The 23590-nt window shown below is 41.7% G+C and overlaps 1 protein-coding gene across 2 annotated transcripts in view; it reads left to right on the forward strand.

The window, feature by feature from the left end:
• The window catches only part of DPY19L4 (dpy-19 like 4), a 151932-nt gene that overhangs the window by 53785 nt on the left and 74557 nt on the right, over nt 1-23590 (forward strand). Inside the window, exon 3 of one of the 2 annotated variants that reach the window (XM_090040358.1) lies at nt 217-358. In XM_090040358.1, the coding sequence (XP_089896484.1) occupies nt 295-358 (64 nt within the window). In that variant the 5' untranslated portion in view covers nt 217-294. Of the gene's footprint in view, nt 1-216; nt 359-21178; nt 21207-23590 lie in introns of those variants that run through there. The other variant, XM_090040361.1, reaches the window with a different exon arrangement.

A 23590-nucleotide genomic window follows, 5' to 3' on the forward strand; every position in this document is an offset into this window, starting at 1 on the left:
CTTCCATTGCTCTTGTGGTACATTGCTGTGCCCTGGCATGCCCTTTGGGAATTACTGATGTAGTCTTAGTCAGAGTCAGTTTGTACAAAATCCCACAGAAAAATGGTCTCTCCTCTGGAATGTGTAAAATCTGAGAGAGAGAGAGAATTGGGGCACAAGCTTGGGATATGGGACACCCACTCTTTCCTGCTCTACTACAGACTTTCTCTTTGACAGTGATTCTCAACCAGAGTGTCATAGCATCCTGGATGCCACCAGATCCTTTGAAGGTTGCCTCAAGGTGTGAGGAGGTAAATGCAGGTTCACGCTGGTCCCTGTCTGGCCAATTCTCCACCCCCACTGCTTGGCCCTTCTGCAGGTAGGTAAGCACTGTAATATATACATTTTTTTTAAATGGGGTGTCCCTTAATTCACAAAAGTTATGGGGGTGCTTTGAGTTCAATGAGGAATGTGTTGGATCCAAAGGGGGTGAGAACTACTGTTCTATGACCCTGGCAAATCACTGAGGACTTGCTGTTCAAAGGTATGTAGGTGTATAGAATTGCAGAGAGGGGGTTAATGGAATTTTCTTATTAGGCAGCTATTGGCGTTGTTAGGCACTTAAATACTTTTGACATTTGATTTGGCTCTTAATTCCTCCACACCTAACACCTCTGTGTGTAACCTAAAGATTAGTGCACTTCCCCACCTCACAGGACTGTTGTGAGGAAAATATATTAAAAATTGCATGGTATATAAATAAATGCCTAAGATGGTGAGACAGAGTAAGATGCAGAGTGTAAAAACAATAGGATGGGACCAGGAGAGGAGGCTGAAGGGATAGTGATGGAATATGGAGTTTTGTAAACCACATGTGTAAACTTGATGTTTCTGAAATATTTGACTTTTTGGCTTTCTAAAAGAGGTGAGCTCCTCCCAGGTGTTACCCAACCCAGCCATCTTTCATAGAGTCATAGAAAGTTAGGGTGGGAAGGGACCCCAGGAGGTCTAGTCCAACCCCCTGCTCAAAGCAGGACCAGCCCCAACTAGATCATCCCAGCCAAAGCTTGGTCTAGCTGGGCCTTAAAAACCCTTTTTGCTTAAAAATCATTGCTCCACTGATTGCTTGCAAGTTGTTAGGAAGGATTTGAATGGGAGTTGTCATAATGAGTAATTTAGCTACTGGTGACTGTTGTCATTTTTATTTTTCTGGAGTGTGTGGAGAATCCCTCTATGCACCTACACATGCAGGACTACTGCCAGTCTCAGGACCTCTGTAGTGTGGTGGAGGGTATTACCCTATACTCTGTACAAGACTGTCAGCATAAAAGTTGTCTTTGCAAAAGAAATCAAGCGTATAATGTTTTTCGCAAAGAGGAGAGGGAAAGAGAATATTTGGACCAACTACCTTGGTATAAACATTAACGGGATTTTGCATGCTTATATTTCTTTCCTCAGAGACAAATTATACTGCTTTTGGTTGCTATGGTTTCTGGTTTCCTTGGTTACCCCTTGGGGGGAGCACATGGGGATAAGGGAAGGGAGGAGGAGTCCAAAAAGGTGGGAGCCAATTGAAAACAATATAGCGAATGTTGACTATGTGAAGGGCTTTTACTAGGCAAAACAACAAAAGGGAAGAATGGCAGCCTATTGGCAAAAATCCAGACTTAGTTTTGTCCTTGTAGATAGATTTTTTTTTAGACTTTTTTTAATTTAAAGAAGTGAATATGTTATGCAATGAAACTAGGGTACAGTTTTCACTGAAGATTAATATTTCAGATTCCCTTCAAGTTAGAATCAATGGATAGCATATTATACAAAAAGATATACAAAAAGAAATTCCATAATATATAAAACAGTCAGGCTGTGTTTCACTGGAGAAGCTGATGACATCTGAAACTGAGTTGATGGAGTTGTCCCCAACAAGGAGCACTCCCAGTTAGTTTACAACAGTGAACAAAGAATATAATGTATCTTTTTCCAAAATGTGAGAAGGATTTCACCTTGTTACCCTCTATTGCTAGGTCCTGATCCTGCAAAGTGGTAGGATTCTTAAGCAAGGCAATGGGAGAAAATGAAGCTTGTTTGCATGACTCAAGGTCTGCAGTATTGAACCCCCAGTCTGTAGCAAAAGCCCTATTTTTTTTCAGCTGACTGTAGTTAAGGGAGCTGTGAGGAATAAGGTGTAAATTAATACTTCAGTGTCTCTTTAGGAGACTGCATGTATCAGTTATTAGAACAGAAATTCAGTCTGATCCATGGTGGCAGAGTGCCAAGAAAACCCTTCACCTTTCTTCTCTGCCTTGGTGATATATATCTGGCCATATAGCTCAGCCATTGGAGCTCATGTGATGCACCAATTACATTGAGTGGACAGGAAAATGTTCTAGCTGAGTGGGAAATAGGTCAGAAGAATGATTTAACTAATAAATTACATTAATGAAAAGTTCTTTAGGGAGCTCTTGGGTTTATAGTCCTACAGAGGAGAAGAGGGTCAGCAGGAGCCAGGAAAATACTAGGAGAAGGGATGAGGAGGAGGATATGGCAGAAAATGTGTTTGCAAGGGACAGGGTGAAGGAGAAAAGAATAGGGAGCTGAAAGAGAGTAAACTTGAAAAACAACGCAAGCCAAGCACAAAGTTTGTTCTCTCCCCTTTTTGTGCTCAATGGCAACAAGGGCCTGATCCAAATCCGTTCAAATCAAGGGGAATCTTCCCACTAGAAGGCTTTTGACTCACACCCCCAAATTCTAGCATTAAGGATGTAAATACAGATCTAGGGCAAATGAAGGCATTGCCAGAAACATGCTATACCCATAATTAATAGTACCATCTTCTGATTTAGGAGGTAGTGCCAAAACCATTAACATTTATAAACAAAAGGAATATCTATAACCTTACACAGCATCCAAAACTTACAGAAAGTGTATCACACATAATATTAGTAATCTTTATCTACACAGAGAGAGACAGGTGCACCTATAAACCATTAGACCAATATTGTCTTTATTCACAATTTATTTTCATGGGATCATAAAGGGCTAATTTAGTGTTTTTTAATTACAGAAGTTGGAAGGTCCAAAAGAGGAAAACTTACCAGTAAAGTTTGCAAAGAATTGCCAGAAATCTTGGCCAAGTGGGGAAATTTAAATACTTATTGTTTTGGCTGTTACTATAATTGAAAACTAAAATATATATTTTCAGCGTAACACTTGGAATTGAATACATGCTGTCTGATATAGTGTGATTATTAATTATAGAAATGGTACACTGATTTTCATGTACACTATTGAAAATTTACATCAACTGAGTTAAAATGACTGATTTTAAGCCTCTCTTGACTGCTAAATACCTTGACATTTATGGGGCTGGAGATAGAAGCTGCCTTCTAATGTACAAAACAGTTTTCCTTTCATGTTTCAAATTCTTCCTCGCTATGTTTTCTCATAAAGCCTTTCAATGCCCATTCTCCAAGAAATATTATTTGCATTGTCTTGTGTAGGTATCTGAGACCAAATCATACTGTATATATTTGAATTAGACTGTAAACAAATTGGGATAGGGACCATGTTTTCCATATGGGCTGGTACTGTCCTACACACATTCAGAGAAAGTTGTAATGATAGAATATAGTCACGTTACTGGAGCAAACTGTAGTGTCTGTGGGATGATATTTAATTGTGGTATCTACAAATACAGGAGTGTGACTGGTGAATGTACAAGGTAAAAATAATGAAAAATGTTCATGATGCATCCATGCTTTGGAGCTTTGATTTACCTGTTTCATAACAAGTTAAATACACAGAGTTCATTGCTGCCTACAGGTGAATTCCACTTGAAGCTAAAAACAATAGAAATGTGGCTTTTATATGAACATACAGTTATTGTTGCAACTGGATTAGAAGTTTTATGGTGCTAAAAATACTCTCCACCATTCATGACATGTTATAGAATCAGGGCTTTTATGTGTCACAAGCAGAGCAATAAAAGCCACAATAGATTTATTGGTTATTGCTGCTCTGGTAAAAGGGTCATTAATAGTTGTAAAAATCTAAACGTTAATGGGGAGATGTTGTAAATACTGTAAGTGAACAGAATGAAAGTACATGATATACCTGTCATCTGAGGTCACTTCGTGGTAGTTTATAGCTCTTCTCTAACAATGCATGAGCTTTCCTTCTTAGGAATAGGAAAATGCAAATCAGCCACTCCTGCTTATAAAAACAACCTCATGGGCAACCCAGACAGTCCTTTATAGACCAGTGGTCTGATAGAACCCAACACAAAGCCCACTAAAATCACTTTGAACCTGGCCCATAGTAGACAACACTCAGAAAGAGCCTATATGAAAACAGAAAACTGAAGACTTTCCTGTAACTTTTTCTGACTGATCTGCTAAAAAATGTTGCTCATTCTGACCCTGTAGCTGCCATTGAGACAAATTCTCATAAAAATCAAAGCAAATTTTGCTTAACTACAGGGCCCAGGAACAACAATTTAGAAACATGGGTTGTTTTATCTCCTCCTCTCAGCCCCACACATACACACAGTCTGACCAACAGGACGCAGACCAATTCAAATGATCTTAAAATAGACACTGGCAATCCCATAGGTTATTATAAGTTGACTCTCTATACTTTGGAGGAAAAACTTGAAATCTGGCAGGGTGTTAGCCTTCATGTCAGTGACTATTGACCCTCCTTCAGTCCCTATCCAAATTTATGCAAATCTGGTAGATTATAAATATTAGAACAGATTCCATTCTTACATGCTTAGTAGAGATTTCCTAGAGCTTTGCACCTTAATTGCCTTAAGACTCTGTCCACACAGGCATGCTTCAACACAGAGCTCTGTGAACTATACCTGCAAAAACAGCCTTAAGGTGCTGTGGGTTAGTTCATGTCCAAATACTAGCAACAAGAGTAGAAAGCCTCTCTCCTGTGATCTTAGTGCTGTCTGTGCTGATGCTCATGGAGCATGGAGACAGGATTGCTTCATCTGAAATGCAGAAAGGATAAATCATCACTTGTGGGATGAAGGGAGGAGTGATTTTGGCCAAGGATCCTGAAGAAAGGAGACCGAGACTGGAGAGTATAGAAGAAAACTGGGACTGGGAATTGGGTATAGAATAAAAGGGTGGCAAGGACAGGAGAGATTCTGGGAGCTCTAACAGTTCTAGGTCTGCTGAGGAGCTAAATGGATTTCTCTGTGAGGACTCATGCTTGAATTTATCAGCTTTTGTCTGCTGTGGGCTCCAGGCTCCCTGCCCTCCTGCCCTCCCCCAGGAGCCCCATGCCAGGTATGCCACCATGGTGAGGCACCCTGTGTCTACCCATCAGACGAGGGTGGGACACAGGGGACTCCTCTGGGTGTGAGGCAGAAGAGTGGGAGTGGGTAGGGATAGGAAAGCAGTTTTCCTTTCATGTTTCAAATTCTTCCTCACTATGTTCTCTCATAAATCCTTTCAATGCCTGTTCTCCAAGAAATATTATTGGCAGGGGGAATTGTTTTCTTTATGGAGGTAGGGAATGTGGCTTAGGAAGCAAGGTTGGGTTGGGCAGAGGGGAAGCTCTACTAGGTGAGATGCAAGGGGGCAAAAATGGATGTGGGGGATTGCTTTAGAATCTGGAGGTGTTTGGGGGCATAGGTGTGCCAACTTTTATTTTTGCAGTGGGTCTAAGATGATGTGCCCCCCTGTCCCGGTGGCATGGCTAGAGCAGAGCCAAACAGAGCCCGTGGGGGGGCAGCGGCAAATGCAGGCTTCCCCTGTGTCCAACCCCCTTGCATCTACTTACTTTCGCTCTCTACCTACTCCTCACTCTCTCACAGAATGTTTGTGACTGTCCTACCCTACCAACTCCCTTGCTCTCACACCCTGCGTTTACTTTGATTGTAAAGTAAAACACTCCAGGATTAGGAAATGCTAGAATGAACATTGCAAGTATAATTTGCTTCCCCTTATTCATTTGTGGCATGCCTGATTTGATGCCATGGAATCTGGTTTGCAGAGGTGCTGAGCTTTAAATGTATTAATGATATATAATCTGAAAACATCAGATCCTGGATGTCTGAAACTGGGTGCCTAAAACTAGGTCTTTTGATCTCAAACTCTTTGTGCTCAGCTCCTCAGTGAGAAAGGGGACAATATATCCCTTTACAATATCACTCTTTACCCTCCTGACGACTAGTGCTTCTGAAGATTAAAACACTGTAGTGATGATCTCTTTAAAGCAGAGTTTGAAGGGTGTATATTAAATAATGCCTGACCATACATAATAAGGGGAAAACAAAATATTAGCAAGTTGCTCTTTAAGTGATCCCCATCTAGTGCCCTCTTCACAGAATGAGACAGGAAAACAGAGGGAAAAATAGCACGTGATTATGTGATTGTAGATTGCATCCTACATAATTGCGTAAAGGTTGAATGGGCAAACTAATTTCCAGCATTTCCTAGCTTTTGAGAGCTTTACTTTGCAACCTTAATAAGTTTTAGCTTCTGTTGATATTGCTGCATGTTGCACATCATCACATACTGCAAGGCCAGTTTTCTCTGACCTAGTGAGAGAGGCAATGTCCAGTTCCATTCATATAACAGGACTTGACCAGGCGCATTTTATAAGTGCTTTCAGTAGCAGGTGATGTAAATGGTGAAGCATTCTGTAATGGGGAAAGAAACAGAGAACAGGGAAATTATTTGTAAATTTCTCATTCTATCATATGAAACCAAAAATTTTAATCAAGACCAAGATCTCTATCTGCATATATGTCTTTAGTAGTAGATTATTATTAATACATCATAATAAATTCATTATACATTAATATGTTATTAATGATAATTTTTTAATGTAGGATCAGAGTTAGTTCTGCCTGCAGATAGCTCAAGAGGAGAATGGAGGTCTGTTTGTTGTGGGTAGTAAATACTGAAGTTCAAAAGGGGACATGCTGAGTAAATATTGGATTTTGAGTGATTTAACCACTTAGGTTGCTTGTAGATGTTAAAATAAAACAAGTACAATAAAAAAAAACAACCATCCCCTGAGCTTTACTGGAAGAAGTAGCACGTTACTTTGATCTGACTTTGCAACGTCTGTATAGATGCTTCAGCAGGGCTTTTTGGCACTTTTATCTAATAGCTGAGTGAATAAGCTATATAAAAGCACCAAAAAGCCCCACTAAAATGCCTGATCTATACAGCTAGTGAGTGAGCCAAGTCCAACTAAGGTGGTGCCTCTTCTGGACATGTGCTGGGCTCGGAGGAGTGTGTCATGGGATGGGGTCCTCAAGGTGGGTCCATGTTACCCCTAGAGCCCCTCAGCCATGCCAATTTGGCACAATGGGCATCCTCTATTATTGCCCTCCATGTCTTGAAGTAATGATAATGAGTAGGGAGGCTGCCTTTAAGCCTACTTGAGCATGGTGCTGATGGACTTCCCTGAACCCCGTGGGTCCCGGATCCCTAGTGGGTCCCATTTCAAAACAGGTGTTCCGGGACACCCCAGCCTTATGGGCTATATGCATGGCTCCAACCACCTCTTTACCACGCCTCAAGCCTCGCAGATGGCATTGACGTTGTCCGGTGTAGGCCTTGCTGTGATTTGGCCCCCTTGTCCTCTCTGGGCTCTCTGCAGCCCTGTCTCTGCACCTCACTGGTGCCTGGGTCTTTGCCCCCCCGAATGCTGTGCCTTCTCTGGAGCTGGGGAGCTGACCGCTGGCAAGTGCAAGCCAACTAACTCGTTCTGGCTCCCAACTGACTGCTAGGGCTCTCCCCCTAGCAGTTTCAGCCCTTAAAGGAGCAGGGCACCTAAGTGAGGGAGGTTTAACATCTGCAAGCAGCCTTATTTACGTGTTTTTTTTGTAGTTAGTGGTGAGCTATGAAATACAGATTTTTTCTATTGAAACAGAAAAGTGTTTGTTCTTTGTTGGAAATAATTAAAAATTTCAAATGAAACTGAATTTTTAGTTTAGAGAATACATTACTTCCTATCTAAAAAATACCATGGGAAATTGTTGGTCAGCAACATATCACAGGTAGTTTGTTAAAATATAAACATCTGCTTTATTTTTCTCCTGTACATTACTTACTTTTGCAGCCCCTATTGCTTGGCTAATATCATAAAGACTAATCAGTTTTACTTTTTGTTTCTAGTTATTCTCACTTCCTGGTTCTTCTATGTTTCCACAGTGCCATACTGCTAAGTACAAATAAAAAAAACCTGCTGATCCAGAAACACATGCAATTCTATTAAAATATTCTTATTAACAACAGGCTTTGTAAAACTATTTTAACTGAAATGTAAGTGTAAACATTGGCTATAAGCTACTTAATTGTGTCTCCCTTGCAGTAGTCTATTTTGTGTAAAAATTTAATTGGCAAAGGTGAAGGTGGCCTGCTGTCCTTCACAGAGCAGAACTTCCATGAAAAACATGGTGATTGTATTATCATAGTTACATTGGTCTTAGATAAACTAGAAACAGTGAGTGGGGCAAGAGGCAAGCAAGAAATCAGTAAGTCATTATGAAAAAAAAGATTGTTACTACTAGGAGTGGCACAGAAAAAAAAAAAGGCAGATCAGCTGAACTGTTTGTTGATCATTTAACAATATAAAAAGACAAATTAGTAGGTTGGAACTTGATATACATTTGTACAATTAAGTACTAAATCAAATGTGCACTAACCACTGTGCATTCATGAGCATGCAGATGCACTCACTATGCATAATGTGTAAATATACTCAAACGTATACATGTATAACACACACACGCACACACACGCATGCACACACACACACACACACACACACTGTTTAAACCAGTGATTCTCAAGCAGGTTTCTACAGCACCCTGGAGTACCTTGAGATCCTTTCAGAGGTGGTGTGGTATGTCTCACAATGTTAGGACTGTTAGGTGTGCAAACATGAGTCACAAGATAAGCCCAGAGATTTCTAAAGGAATTCATCATGTAAAAACATTTTGACTGGCTATAGTCTCCCTGAGTTCTTTGCAACAGAGAAATTGCTCTATTATTTTTTAGTCAAAAACTGCGTGAAAAATAAGAGCTGATGTTTTCCAGGGGGTGCTTGACTCTGCTGAGGATTCCTTAAACCTAAAAAGGTTGAGAACCTCTGTTTTATAGTTTATTGCTTCAATCAGCTCTGTTTGTAGGACTGAATGACTTGGGGACAGGAATGGTAGTGGTGGTGTCTTTCACTTCCAGGTGTGCCTCCATCATTTACAGTAATGTAATTAAGGTGAGGCAACCAGGGGACCAGCCGCAGGAGCTCACTTCTCAGTGTTGCAAGAATAGCAGCTACCACTGCTGCTCTTCCAGCCATTGTGCCTCCACCAGCAGTCCAGCTGTGGTGGCTGCCCAAGGCCCCATCACTACCCAGGGTACAGATCTCATAGTGCTATCAGTTGTTCACAGCACAAAAAAAAAAATCCACTCACAAATTGGCACCAGTTTGCAGTCTTGTAACCTATGCCAGAGACTGAATGGGCAGAGAGGTTGTTGCTTTCTGGACAGCGTCAGTGCAGTCAGGAATGGCAACATGAATAAAGCACATCCATCTGTTCTTCATTCTTAACTTTTTCTGTGGGCAAATAGAAGACTTCAGTATCCCAGGCTATTAATCCACTACATTTCCTACTTTATTCAAGCAGAGGAGCTTGATTGTTGATTCTTCATTCTATTTCTCAGGGTGTAGCCCTATCCTTCAATGATTTACAGTCTCAAAGTGATTAATGTAACAAGTGATGAAAAAGTCTCTTTTCTCTATGCAATTTCCACATGAAAATGGTATCCATCCACATTAGGTTACATGCAGTGAGATAAAGTACCTAACACCTAAGTTTATATTCCAAAGATGCAAAGAATAGGAGGTTTGATCTTGCCACTTCACACACATACATTTGTTCTGGCATCCATGCGGGCCTCCTGATATATGTGTAAGTTAAAGAAACAAAACTCTGCTATGCGTTAATCATTCTCCGAAGTATCAGCTGTAGCAATATCGATATGATAGTACAATATATGAAACAAAGATTAATTAGCATAATAAAAAGGTTGCTTAGAATAACAGCCTTCCAGAGATAGCATTCCTGCTAGAGGAGCTTGAATATGAGTAAGGAGGCTGGCAAATGAAAGAGCAACATCTGACTCTCTAAACTATATACAAGCCTTCCAGCCTGTACCTGTCTCTAGAGTCATCTTCTGTGAGTGAAAAACATCCAAGTCATCATTAAACTCTCCAAAAATAAAAGACATTCAGTGGAAGACAGGAGAGGCCTTTAAGTCTGAACTTTTTCAATGTCAGTGGGGGTGAACAGTACCTGTATTCATTATTTACCTACCCTGAAAACTGATTCGTAGATCTCATGATAGTTATTAGGTATCTACGGTTATTAAAAGTATTGTGCAATTTCATATTACAGTAATCTAGTGCTGTTTATTTATAAACATAAAACACCAGCATTTATTACCAGAATTGTACACTACAATCAGATTTGGTGCTTGAGAGATAGCAAATAGGAATACTACCCACTTATTTTCAAATAATTATTCCTAGAAGCACATGTTCACATTATCAGTTTTTTATTCTTTGTTACAGTCAAAAGGCCAAGATCAAAGTGCCACAGGCTGAGAAGAACATGAAGTATCTATAGTAACCCTTGCAATAACATTTCTAAGAAATGGGAACCCTGCTGGGAGTGGTGTTGGTGGCACTCGTTGGTCTTAGGGTATCCCTGTATTTTTGTTTAAGGCCAACAACTCTCTAAAATCATATGGGCAAAATCTAGCTTTGAGTAAGAATTTATTCCTTTGGTGAGAGCTATGGACTGTGCTCCTACAACTCCCATTTTACTGAGGGCACTCAGCAATTCATAGGTGGTAATCAGAACACCACAGGTCTGGTCTGATACACGCCACATCACCCCACAGAATTCAGTAGAGTTGTGTGAGGCAAATTTTGGCCCCATATTTCCCTAAAAACAATTGACAAATGGAGAATTTAATAAAAATTCTAGATTTTCCTCTCCTATTCCAACATTTTCAACCTGCTCTAATATCAAGTACTTGGTTTTATTATCAGTCTTTCTGAGAAAGCACTGGATTTGTACAGTGAGGCAGCTTGTATTTTTAAGTTCCACCTCTCTCTGTCTCCACGCACACACACTACTGCTGCTGCTAATTATATAGCATTTCATACTAAGTGTTACCATAGAAAGTAGGTGGTTGGTTTTGCACCCTACATTTCTGGAATACATAATCAAAACAAGTTCATCACATTCTTTGAATATAAGCCATCATCTTTAAAAACAGCATCAGTATGAGAAGAATGGATATTTTGAATATTCCATATTGACGTTTGCTTTCTCTAAGTGTAGTCATATCCTGCTTTCATTACTCACATAAGTTGCCCTAGTTATGGTAGTGGGACTCTCTTTATAAGTAAGTCAAGTCAAGTTTGGCTATGTTATTGACTACGTCATACTGAAGTTAAGATTGCATGACTGCTGTTCCCTTGTGTAACAGAGATGTGCACAGTAACTTATGAGTCTATCTCTGAGATAATTTTTATATGAATAAATTAATAACTGAGCCGTGGCTACACAGTTCAAATAAAGTTTCTCTCTGAGAAAAAATCCATATTTTCTCTCTACCTATCAGTCTCTTTCACCTGCCATCTTTGTCTGTCTCTTTCTGACTGTTTGCCAAACATGTTGAATTCAAGCGATAAGCCAAAACTTGTTGCCAGTTGCAGTTTAGCTGTGTTGGTGGTAATATCCAGCTCCACCGAAGAATTGGAAGGAAAGGAATTATCTGCTCAGGTCAACTAACATCACTCACTTTGCAATCCAAAGGGCAGGACCAAACTCTTCAACGAGTTCAAATTACGCAAATCTGGGAGTGATGAGAACAACTATAGTCAACAATTAATTTTAATGTTGACGTGTACAGGAAAAAGTAACATAGTAAAACTAAGCTTAACCACAAAGCTTTGTTCTCAAGGTCCTCCCATCATAGTAACAATGTAAATATTTGGCACTTTTTCTACCAATATGCAGCAACATGCCAAATATTTGCCCCATAAAACAATCTGTGTAAAATCTCTTTATAAATTACTTGGATATGATAGATTTTCCATTTACCTAATGATCAGGATATCGGAGGAATTCCTCAGGAAGTATCTGTCTAGTCAATGCAAAAGTCACTATCAAAATTAAACAGTGTATACACAATCTCCTTTTACCATGGGGTCATTAAATACAGGTTAGACATAAGCCCTGAATTTATCTGACCTTTTGCCTGCTATTTGCCACAGCAATCCTTGCTGCCTCTGCGCGTTTCATGGAGAGATAGGAACAGCAGCAACAACAACTTCCACCTGAGGATGGTAACACACTTTAAATTCAGGATGGGCATTTTCCCTCACAGATTGAAAAAAGCTTATTTTGAACTGAATAAGCTGAGATCACAGCCTACCTTGTTTACCAGTATTGTCTCATTTTTTGCATGTGGTCCATCTGGGGTTCTACATGCAGTGCTGTGTAGCAATACCAAGCCTAACTGGGGTGCTAGAAGTAGAATAGCCACAGTAGCCAGGAAACAACATAGTAAATTAGCCTGCACAGCTATCCTGCTTCTGGTACATAACAGAAGCTATATATTTATACTGGATACCCTAATAAATGGAAACACTACTGTCAGAGATAAAAGAGAAGGAATAAATTTGCAAACAGGTACACTGAATTCAAGTGATCCCCAGTAACGTTGTGAACTTTGATATGTGGAACAAGATTGTCTCCAATAGACATCTCTTCTTTTTCAAGAGATCCAATTTTGCCTCTAAAACTTAATTACCTAACTTCGTTAATTATTCCTGGAATCATTTCTAAAGCTGTTGCCAACTGTAGGTAACAACCCATTTACCAAGCAAGAAGCAGGAAACAAAATATTATGATTCAGAGCTTTAACTAGTTTAAACATGACAGGCAAAGCAGACTTTCGTCACTAGTGATTCCTAGGGAAAAGCTTTTATGCAACAGTTTAGTTTTATGTAATTATAAAGTGATGCATGTACAGCTTGCTTGTTAGATCTACCTATTCAATTCATTTTTCATAATCTAGCATGCCTCATAAAAACAATTGTACAGAGTGACAGAGGTTACAATAAAAAACAATAGTTTCAAAAACTGAAGTTTAATTCATGCCATTCCCAGGCTTGGGAGTGTTGAGAATGATGTCAAAGCCATGATGATGCAAACCATTATTTAAGGCATGCAAAAAGAATAGAGCAAAGCTGCCCTTCCTATAGGAACCAATACTTCTGTGTCCAACTGGATCTGTTTGACTTACTTCTGCTGCTAAGAAGATTACAGCTAAACTTCCAAAATTGCCTGGCACTGGGGATCCCAATCTGATAGGCTTCTTTGAAAATTGTATCCTACTTTATGGCCCGTAGACAATCCAAGCAATCTTGCTATTATATAGAAAACTCAAATTCTAGTACATAATGCAGTTCAATATCCCAGTAATAGTTACAGACAAATGACACTCGTGCTGTATATTGTCCACACTGAAATCTATTACACCTTATTCCGTGATCCTCATGCAAGTCTATAGTCCCAATTCAATACCAATGCTATCAACTGTTCAATTAGTGATAATCTTCACATGTCCAACCAAATTTATCCTATTTAAAGCTTTGAACTCAGGTGAAACCAATAAAGTTGCCCCTCTTTATGCCAACAATGAATGCTTTCTATCAAGTAGAGAAGACTGTATGCCTTCAGTGAAAGAAGTGTGGACAGCAAGTATTAAAAATAAATTGCAATTCTTTTCTAAAAATGCCAAAGTAAAAAAGGCACCTCCTTATTCATAGGTCTGATTCCTGCATGTAATTGATTGTAGCTGCTGACTTGAATAGTAAAGTTACTTTTTACTGATATCCAAGCCTGTTAGCCCTGCTCTGCAGAGGCATCACAGTTAATGGGGGATAAACAGAAAACTATATTTCTTTTGCATCATCAACACAATTGTTTACTAAACTACAACCAGTTACATCTATCCCAATGCATCCACTGCACTGTCATAGAATCAGTGTCACTGAGGATTTAAAAACTGACTTTTCACAGCTGTCTGCAGAACCTTTGGTTAAGGAGGATGATGCTGCACATGTGGGGAAAAACCCAGTTTGCTTCCCAAAACCTTGGCTGAGTGTGCAGGACTGGCTGCTGGATAAAAACGCTATATGTAAACTGAGCAAGTTTCATCTAATTGTAGAGACAGTACGTCATGACATCCCTCAATGCAGCTTCAAAGAGTAACTTCAAAAGTCATGTTAAGTGTGAACAGAGTGAACATGAAAGACAGTGTACTGAATTTGTATTTTTTGTCCAGCAGGTATCACAAAATAGTCCTAAGAAAATCTGTCATAAGCTGCAAAGAAATGGAAGGTTTGAAGGTCTGAAAGGACAGTCATAGCCAGGGTGCAGAATAAGAGAGAGAATTCTAAGTAGCTAGGAGCATCTGAGCCAAAATGTAACCCATCCACCTAAAGTGTAAGACCAGTTGAACAACTAGGTAAAACCAAGACCAGGTAAAATACTTTATGTTTACACTGAGGGCCAGGTTCTGTTCTACCTGTTAGGCATATGAGTGGACCAAGGTGCCTAAGTAAAATTCTTTTCTACCCTGCTCAGGTCTGTAAAAATCCATTGATGCAGCCACTTTTGTAACAATTGCTGTCTTGCCCTTAAGACTGAGTCACAAAACAGCAATGAGGAGGAGGAGGGTGACCTATGCTCCTTTTGTACTAAAGTGTTTCAGAAACTCAAGCAGTGTGGAATAAGATTGGACTCGGGTATCTAAGTCTACTTAGGGGGGACTAATGAAAGGAGTAGAATCTGACCCTAAGGCCAGATCCAGCAAGGCAGGCACGTGTGGTTTGTGGCACCACAAACCTCTTTGTGATGCCACAAACCACATGCCTAGCATGTTAAAACATGCTCCATGCTGCAGATTTGCAGTGTGGGGGCAAAATTTTCTACTGGGAAATCCCAGTAGCAAAAAAATAATGCTGTGAAAAAAACAGCACAGTGCATGCCACAGGAGCTGCCAGAGCATCGCCACTCTTTTAGTTTCACCCCAGTTCCTTCAGCATGTCAGGAGCCAGGAGAAGCAGGGAAAGGGCAGTTTGCCTGAAGTGGGGCATTTTACCCTGCACCAAAGTGCATGTGCTGGGGTGTGTGCAACAGCAAAAAGTGGCACAAATTTGTGGGTATATGCCCTAAGGCTGTGTCCAGGTGAGCATGGACATTTGGTTACCTGGGGACAACTAACAGCAGGATACCTTGTGACCTCTGGTGTGCAGCAAGTTACCTTGGGTGGGCCCCAGTAGCTTTACCTGGGGTTCTGGGGGCCAGAGAAGCTGCAGGCATGTCACTCCTGCAGCTTGGAGCCTAGCTGGCAGATGGAGCATAGTTCCAACTAGCCAGGCTCTGGTTTTGGGTGGCATGTGCTGCTTCCACATGTGCCACCCTGTTTTTTTTCCGCATGGGTTTTTTTGATCCCTGGATCTCCAGGGCTAGGGACAGATATTACACATAAAGCACTTTAAGTGATCAGAAACTGGTTTAAACCTGTATCAGCACAGATGTTCAGTGTACTTAAACCAGTTTGAAAATGGCTGAAAACAGTTCAAGATAAACTTGGTTGAATGTAGTATCAGACTTAACTGATTTGGCTCAACCAGTTTATGCAATGTCTGTCCCAGACCCCTTGCTGGTTTAAGATAAGCCAAACTCCCGCAGCATCCCAGCATGCTGTCTGGGCTAGGTGTGGCTCTCTGCTCCACAGTAGGGCTGGTCCCTCCCCTCTGCTCCCTGGCTGGAGCTCGACAGAGACTGCAGTCACAGCGGGGTCTGCCTGGCTTCCCCCTGCCCTACCTCCACCTTGCTGCTTGCTGCTGAAGCAGGAATCCCCCCCTCCCATCTCCCACAGCATGGACCCCATCCCCATGTACCCTAGGCATGTGGTATGCTAGCTAATGCTGAGAGGTATCTGTGTGTGTCTCTCCAAATTTCACTGGGGCAGGCAGACAGAACAGTGACTGCTTAGGGCCTTTGAGAGCTAATCAACAGGTCAGCTGGTAAGCTGTTTAAGAAGAGTTTGAACTAATGGAGAGAGGCTATTGTTTTGCTCATGGAGTGATAAACACTGTTATCAGCCCCTGCTGGCTTGCTTGTCTGTCAGTTTGCTGCAGACAGTATAAAGAAGCAGGGAAGGAGATTGAAAAGCTCCTTATCATCAATAGATGCATGCACTGCACATACACCCTTGTCTCAGAGTGCTAGCAGGGGTCTGGCAACACTCCTGCACTTTGAGCAGTCAGCAGGGAAAAGCCTGGGATGGTGCAGGCAGACCTCCCTAATCAGAGGTCCTGCCCAGGCATGGCCACACCCCCTCTCAGTTCAGTATTATGCAAGGGAAAGGAGGGCTGCTGTTGCGCCCCCTAGCTTTTAGCCTGAGCCACTGCAGGCATGTGCCTGAATTTCCTCGGTCTAGAGAGAATGTCTGTCCAGTTACAAACTGGTTCAGCCTAGCCATGTTAGACTAACCTGCAAAGAATGAATCAATTCAGGCTCATGGGTCTTGAATGCCTGTCCTTAGCCCAGGGGTCAAAAAACACCCCATCCCACTGCAACGTAGCATGAAAAATACCTGAATGTGCAGTGTGTGGCACTGCAGACAGGTGCACAGCACCACATACTGGATCTGGATGCAGCCTAAGAGTTTATGGCAATCACGCAGGAGGAATTACAGTAGTTTCCTTTGGGTATGAAGTAGATGTATGAAGGCATAGAGATGGATTTCAGCAGAAACAAAATCATGGCAACAAATTCTTTTGATCATATTCTGGAAAAAGGAACCATTTGAAGAAAAGTGGGAGATATGAGTGGAAAATGACTCCACCTTTGCTGACCTTGAGAAAAAAAAACAACTGATCTTAAAAAAATGGAAGGTTTTTGTTTTTTACCAAAAAGAAGAATTTTTGTCATTAAAATGGTGAAAAAATAATCTGCTTTTAATTGACTGTAAAAAGAAAGGTATGGCCTGAGTTGAAGAAAGAGATAGTGGAGCAAGAGAAATGAACTGGAAGGGCTTTATGGGAAGTTGTAGTTTAGCCAAAAGCTGACCATGGTCGTGGGTATCAAAATATGAATCATAAAAGAATGCAGAGCTTGTCACTTACATCAAAGTGTTTCAATTTTGGCCAACAATAAAAGAAAAATTCAAGAGGAGAAAATAGATGGAAAAACAGAGGTCAGTGGAAAAGCCTTGTTCTTCCTCATGGAGTTAAATCAGAACTAATGATAAGAATGGTATAAATTTGTTATTATCATTTATAATTATTTCCAGTCATGCACACAATGTGCGGAACAGACATATAGGCTGTCCCGGGACGCAAAGGTACTTACCGGCAACTCCTGAGCTGGGGAATGGAGAACAGGAGGTGAAACCTGCGCGGCTCGTCAGCCGCTTGTTTATTCAGCTGCGGCCAGCCGGTGATGTAAGCGCGGAGTGCTGGCCGGCACGAATAAAAATGGAGGCACACGCCGCAAGAGCGGGGAAGAAGGGGGAGATGCTGCTCCCAACGCCCTCGCCCCTTGGACAGACAAGAGCAGCAGAGCACGAGGGGAGAAACACCCCGGACGGGGGTGAGAAGAGACAGGGACGCCGCAGAAGCATCGTTGCAGAGGCGACTGGTAGGGAGACCTGGGATCGCCCTTGTGTTACCACAGAGGATATCCCAGACGAAGGCAGCCAGAGGAGGAGAGCCTACAAGGAAGCCCAGAGAAAGGTGCCTCCGGAGGACACGCCGCCGCTGGACTGTGAGGTGCCGGGGAATGGGCAAAGATTGAATGCCTAGGCATAAAGCAGACGGGGCTACTGTAAGGCGTGGGGGGGGCAGTTAAAGGGGCGGTATGCCCAGTTTGTGTTGAGCCTTTTTTTCGTGTTTCGTGTTAGGCTGGTCTTTTCCCTGACTTCTAGGGGAGACCAGGGGGCATTAGATCGGTAGTAGGCATAGTCTCGGTTGCAGTGAGGGAAGCTGGCACTCCAATTTTAGTAGTAATCCAAGAGCAAGATGACTAACAGCTTGGCAACACCATAAGGAGGCGTGAGGCTGGGGTGTAGGGGTGGTGGAGCCCCAAGAGTGACTGCCAGGGAACCCTGAGCCACAGGCACGCATGACAACTGACCCCAAACACTGGTAACATCAAGTCGTGGCAGGCAAGAACGGGGTCAAGGAGTCGGGCAGCGAACATCCGCTCGGCCAACAGCGGGAACACCGGCAAGGGACAACACCAATCCCATGGGGAAGAGTGGGCCGAGAACAGCTAGTCGCGTCCCAGCGGCGACATAGGCATAAGTTTTTCCTGCCTTGAAGAACTTAGGGTAGAAAACAGAAATACCCAAACAAATGAGAGAAAGGAAGAAGTGGTACAGCAAACAAGTAAAGACCCCAAAATGGTGACCAGCCAAGTCACTTTATCATGATGCTGGATTTAATGAGACATATAAAATATTTTCATTTGCTCCTTACCATTATATTGTTACTTGGTTATTTTTAATAGGCATAGGGTTAGATTTGAGCTTGTGAAACAGTGAGTCTGTCAAAAATAGCAATTTTAGGTTGCCTATGCGAAACCATCATATTAAGGAGCAGAGGAAAAAAGTCCCTCTGTAAACCAATTTGGTGAGATTGAATCTGAACTACTGTACTCAGTTTTGAGTATCCCAATGCCAGACCAAATGGAGTGAGCTCAGAGAAGAGCAACAACGATTAGTGAGCCAGAAGTTGAGCTGATGAAGAGGGTTAAACTTATGAAAGTTAAAAATTATTATTGGATATAGAGAACTACAGGCCAACTAATGGTGCTCATGATAAAAATGTACAAATGTTGGAAAGGCAAAAGTATGAAAAATAAGAAGGAATCATACAAAGTAAGATAGGAGGTACAAGAAGTGATGGGATGAAGTTAAGAATGAACTCTAAATCAATTAGATTTAGAAGTGATTTTTCAAATGTAGTGGTAGAAATTACATTTGGGACATTTTAAAGAAAAAACAAAACAAAACAGTATAGCAAATATGCTGTACGATACAAATCCAAAACCAGTAGGAGATAGTCTAGAACAGGGGTTGTCAACCAGAGGTACGCGTACCCCTGGGGGGTACTTGGGAGGGCCCTAGGAGGTATGCATGGGCGGGCAGGACTAGAGTGCCACCACCCAGCACCCCATGCCTCTGCCTCCCAGGAGCAGGGAGGTGGGGGAGGCGCAAATGTGTCCCCCCGCTCTGTGTCTGGCCACATGCCAACCCGCTCACTCCACATCTGGCCACCATTTACTAAAAAAGATTGAAAATCCCTGGTCCAGAAAGCCAAACTGGTATTGTATTTTTAATACTGATGAAGGTGATGTGCAAATCATACAAAGACTCCACTGGTCATAAAAGAAAAGGAGAGGTTATAAGTTATTGTAGGATTCAAGAAGAGAGATGAAAGAGTGTGAAAATGTAATCTAGTGTTCTGATGTCAGCTTCAATGGTGTGAACATAAGTCAGCTCCACTGACTGCATTCCTGGTAAACAGGTTTACAGTCAAGTAACTGACTGAATAATCTTGCTCCCTTGCCTCTAATTTGGGGCAATCTGTAAGACAGAATGATCAAAAGCATTGGAAGCTGCCTTCAGATGAAGTTGGGGAGGAGAAAAATAAGATTAGAGAATCCTGTAAATTACATCTGATATGCAGAGAATCCTTTAGGAAGACAGTCTTTTTCAAAGAAAAGGGTGGTGGCCTATTCACTATAATTTATGCAAATGAATGATTGATTGTGAAAGAGCTATAAGCAGCTCATCTTCTGGTTAACAAAAAGAGCTTCTTGTAATTAAACAGAAAATATAGGAAGTCATAACTCATTGTATTCATTAGGAATTGTTTGACCTGCCAATTTTTTCCTATTCAGTCTATGCTGATGACTAAGATGGAGGTAGAAGAACAACAACAGCGCACCCTAGAAGCACAAGAATTTTATGCAGTTTGTCACTTTATGTTTGTTTGATCTGTCTTCTTTCCAGTATGAGATTTTAAATGTTTCTTTCCATATTGTTCTTTTCCCCAAATTTCTGCTTTTCTCTCCCACACATATTTTCTTACATGTGTTGTGATAGGCCCACTGTTATAGTTTTGTTTGCTCATTCTTGTTTGATATTAAACATGTTAGGCACTGTACAGAACAAACAGAAATATGTGTCCCTGCCTCAAAAAGAGTACAAGCTAAGATCTCAATTCCACAAACATTTATGCATTTGAGTAACTCCATGCCTCTGAATAGTCCTACTGAACTCAGTTAAACTATCTACTGCATGAGGTATTCACATGCAAAAGTGTTTGCAAAAATTGGATAAAACAAACACACACACATGCTGTGACAGCTGAAAACTGTCTAAGGTGCTTGCTGAATGCTCTGCTAGGATTAGACCAGGTGTTTGTTTATGTATGGAGCTGTATGTTGCCACTGAGAGTTTAATTACAGTAAAAGATTAGTGAGGCCTTGTATGTAGCGGTGCTGTTAAAATTAACCTCATCAGAAAAATGCAAAGGCTTGTACTGCTATTGGTCAGTCATAAGGAAAGTTTGTAGTGAGTGGCTGTGAGTCCACAGGGTTACTCAGAAGTTATAAGTTGGCTAGCACATCCAGAAATTATCAGACAGATGATGCAGCATTGTAAGAGAAGCTACTAATTTAGAAATTAGCTGCTGACCTGGGTTTGGTGGGCCCGTGGATCTTGAGGAGCCTGAGGACTGAATACCAGGGTCCATCCCTGTATCCCTTGGACAGTGCAGATCGGGGATGCCTGACTTCGCTGAGCTTTATAGAAGAGGGACTTGTTGTACATCAGGCATCAGAGGGGACTGCCGATAAGTTGTAGATGCGAATTGTTATTATCTTTCATTGTTGGCTTGTTATGTTATGCGTAGTTGTGTGTTTGTTAGCTCAATACACCTTTCTTACCTTTTTACCCCAAACCACTCTCTCAATCCTGATCCCTCCTGCTGGCGGCTGGGACACATGCACACACAACACCCAGCAAGTATGAAGCAAGTTGAGAAAAGACAAGATTTGAAGCATAACACTGTACAGTCACTGGTCTAGTTATGTGAGTACTTTAATGGTCAATTAAAAGTATGAAAAAAAATTAGTATTATTATAGATTCCTGCATATCCAGTAAAGCATTTGTTTAAACATGTAAGAGAACAAAGTTTAAAACAGGCTGATGAGCAAGGAAATAAAAATGTATTTATTTTATATTTATAAGCTTAGACTTATAAACATACACTTACATTAAAGATATAAGCAAGTCTTTTAACTACTCCATAAATTAGCAGCTGCAAAAATATTAAAAACTTTATTAAAAAATTCAGGCAACCTCTAAATCGCGTGTTATGGCCCAACAGAATGTGCAAATTAATTTTATTTTTCCTTATAACTGCTAGACAACTCGCCAAATTCATTTCTTAGTTGCTGATCAGACATTGGCTGCCAGAGAAAATTGCAGTTCCCTAGAGGCAATTCCCACAAACCTCTTTTGATAGCTTGTTAGACTAGTTGCTCCTGGATCATTTAAATAAATAAACAAACTGGCTCTTCCCTGTGTATGTGCTATGATTCAGAGCCATTTTGCCCCTAATACAAGTCAAGGCTGTGTCTTACGATAGTGGAGAATTAGTCCCAGCAGAACCCTGCTCTCACCTCCCCTTGCTACCCTGTGCTTCCACAACATGCCCAATTTACCCACACATTCTGAAACCCGCCCAGAACAGATACGATCTGCTTGTCAGTTATTTTGGTTTTTTGTTTCAATCTACCCTTTTGTTTCATGATGTCTAAAGAAATATTTAGAAGAGAGAGGTAGCCTATGATGAATTCAGCTGTGGCTCACAAAAATGTATCCATCTCTGATTCAATTAACCTATAAGATGCACCTCTGTTCTGCCTTCTGCCTGAAATATTTAGAAAGTAAAATTTGTACTGTCTTGTTTCCAGAGATGATGGACTTAGTTTTCAGTCCGTCTTCAGTCTTTGCTTATGTGAAACAGAACAGGAGAATTTGTCCCAGACCAGGCAGAGAAGAAATGTGGTCTGCCATTTTGCCACAAAGCCTGGCTGCAGTAGATGAGGTAGAACTGCAGCCTGATCCAGAATCCATCTAAGAAAATGGAGAACCTTGCACTGATTTCATTTGGCATTAAGTCTGAAATGCAACCAAGCTATCCAGCTTCCAGTGAAAGAGAATAACATACTCTAGAGCTTACCCTATATGCACAGGTGACAGATGACACCAGTAAATATTATACATTTTTAAACAAAGTTATAGCGAACAGGTAATAGTCCATAGCAGTTCAAGTCCCTTTTGGAAGGCTACTATTTAACAGATCTGTGATGTTCTTGTAAAATGACAAGCTCTTGAAAGAAAGACTCAAGAATGGAAGAGAACATACTCAAAGCAAATGTTTTCAGACAGCTGCATTTGTGCTTTGTCTCATGCTACCCCTCACACTTTGAATGAACCTTTCGTAAAAACTGGTAAAACAACCTTATTGATTTCCGGTATAATACTCCACAAAATGTCCTTATCAGTATGCCTACAAGAATTTGACATTTAGTCTGCAGGTGCACAGCACAGTGCCTATCACGCCGACCAATGCTGTTTCATTGCTTCCTATACCAGGGGTCAGCAACCCCTGGCATGTGTGCCAGAGCACAGCATGTGAGGCCATTTTGTTTGGCACACCACAGCCAGCCCAGACTCTGGGCAGCTGCTGCTGGCTATGGAGCCTGGGTTGCTCACAGCACGTAGTAGGGAGGCTGCAAGCTCTGTTGTGAGTAGCTGGGGCTCCATGGCAGGCAGCAGCTGCCCAGAGCCTGGGCCAGATGTGGCTGGCAGCCAGGAGGCTGCAATCAGTGCACTGGGATCTGGATCCCCAGCCCAGCTCTGTGGGCATTGGCAGCTGCACATGCACTTGGCACATGGTGTGGAAGAGGCCTGGAGCAGTGCAATCCCAGCCTCTTCTCCATCACACACCTTGAGGCATATGTGCAACTGCCTCCACCACAGAGCCAAGCCAGGACTCCAGACCCCAGTGCAGCTGTTTGCAGCCTTACTGCAAACAATCCAGGACCCAGGGCAGGCAGCAGGGGCCTGCCCAGAGTCCAGGCTACTTGCAGCAGGAAGCACAAGGCTGTAAGGGGCTGCAATGGGGTCCAGAGCCTCAGGCAAGCTCGTTTCTGGCAGCGGCTGCATGAGCACCTTGGAGGGCATGGCATGAAAAGGGTTGGGGCTGTGTTGCCATGACAAGAATCAGCTTCCCCCCCCCAAATCCGCTCTGCCAACATCTTTAAAGTCCAGGTTGTGGAGTTTCTTGGCACTCAGCCCAAAAATGTTGCTGATCTTTGCTCTTTACTGTCTCATCAACCCATCTTCATCTATCCATTGTCTGTTGTCTTAAGCTTTAGCATGTAACCATTTCAGGGCAGGGATC

The sequence above is a fragment of the Crocodylus siamensis genome, chromosome 3 (assembly GCF_052110815.1).
Source record: "Crocodylus siamensis isolate JL-2025a chromosome 3, ASM5211081v1, whole genome shotgun sequence".
Taxonomy (NCBI): domain Eukaryota; kingdom Metazoa; phylum Chordata; order Crocodylia; family Crocodylidae; genus Crocodylus; species Crocodylus siamensis.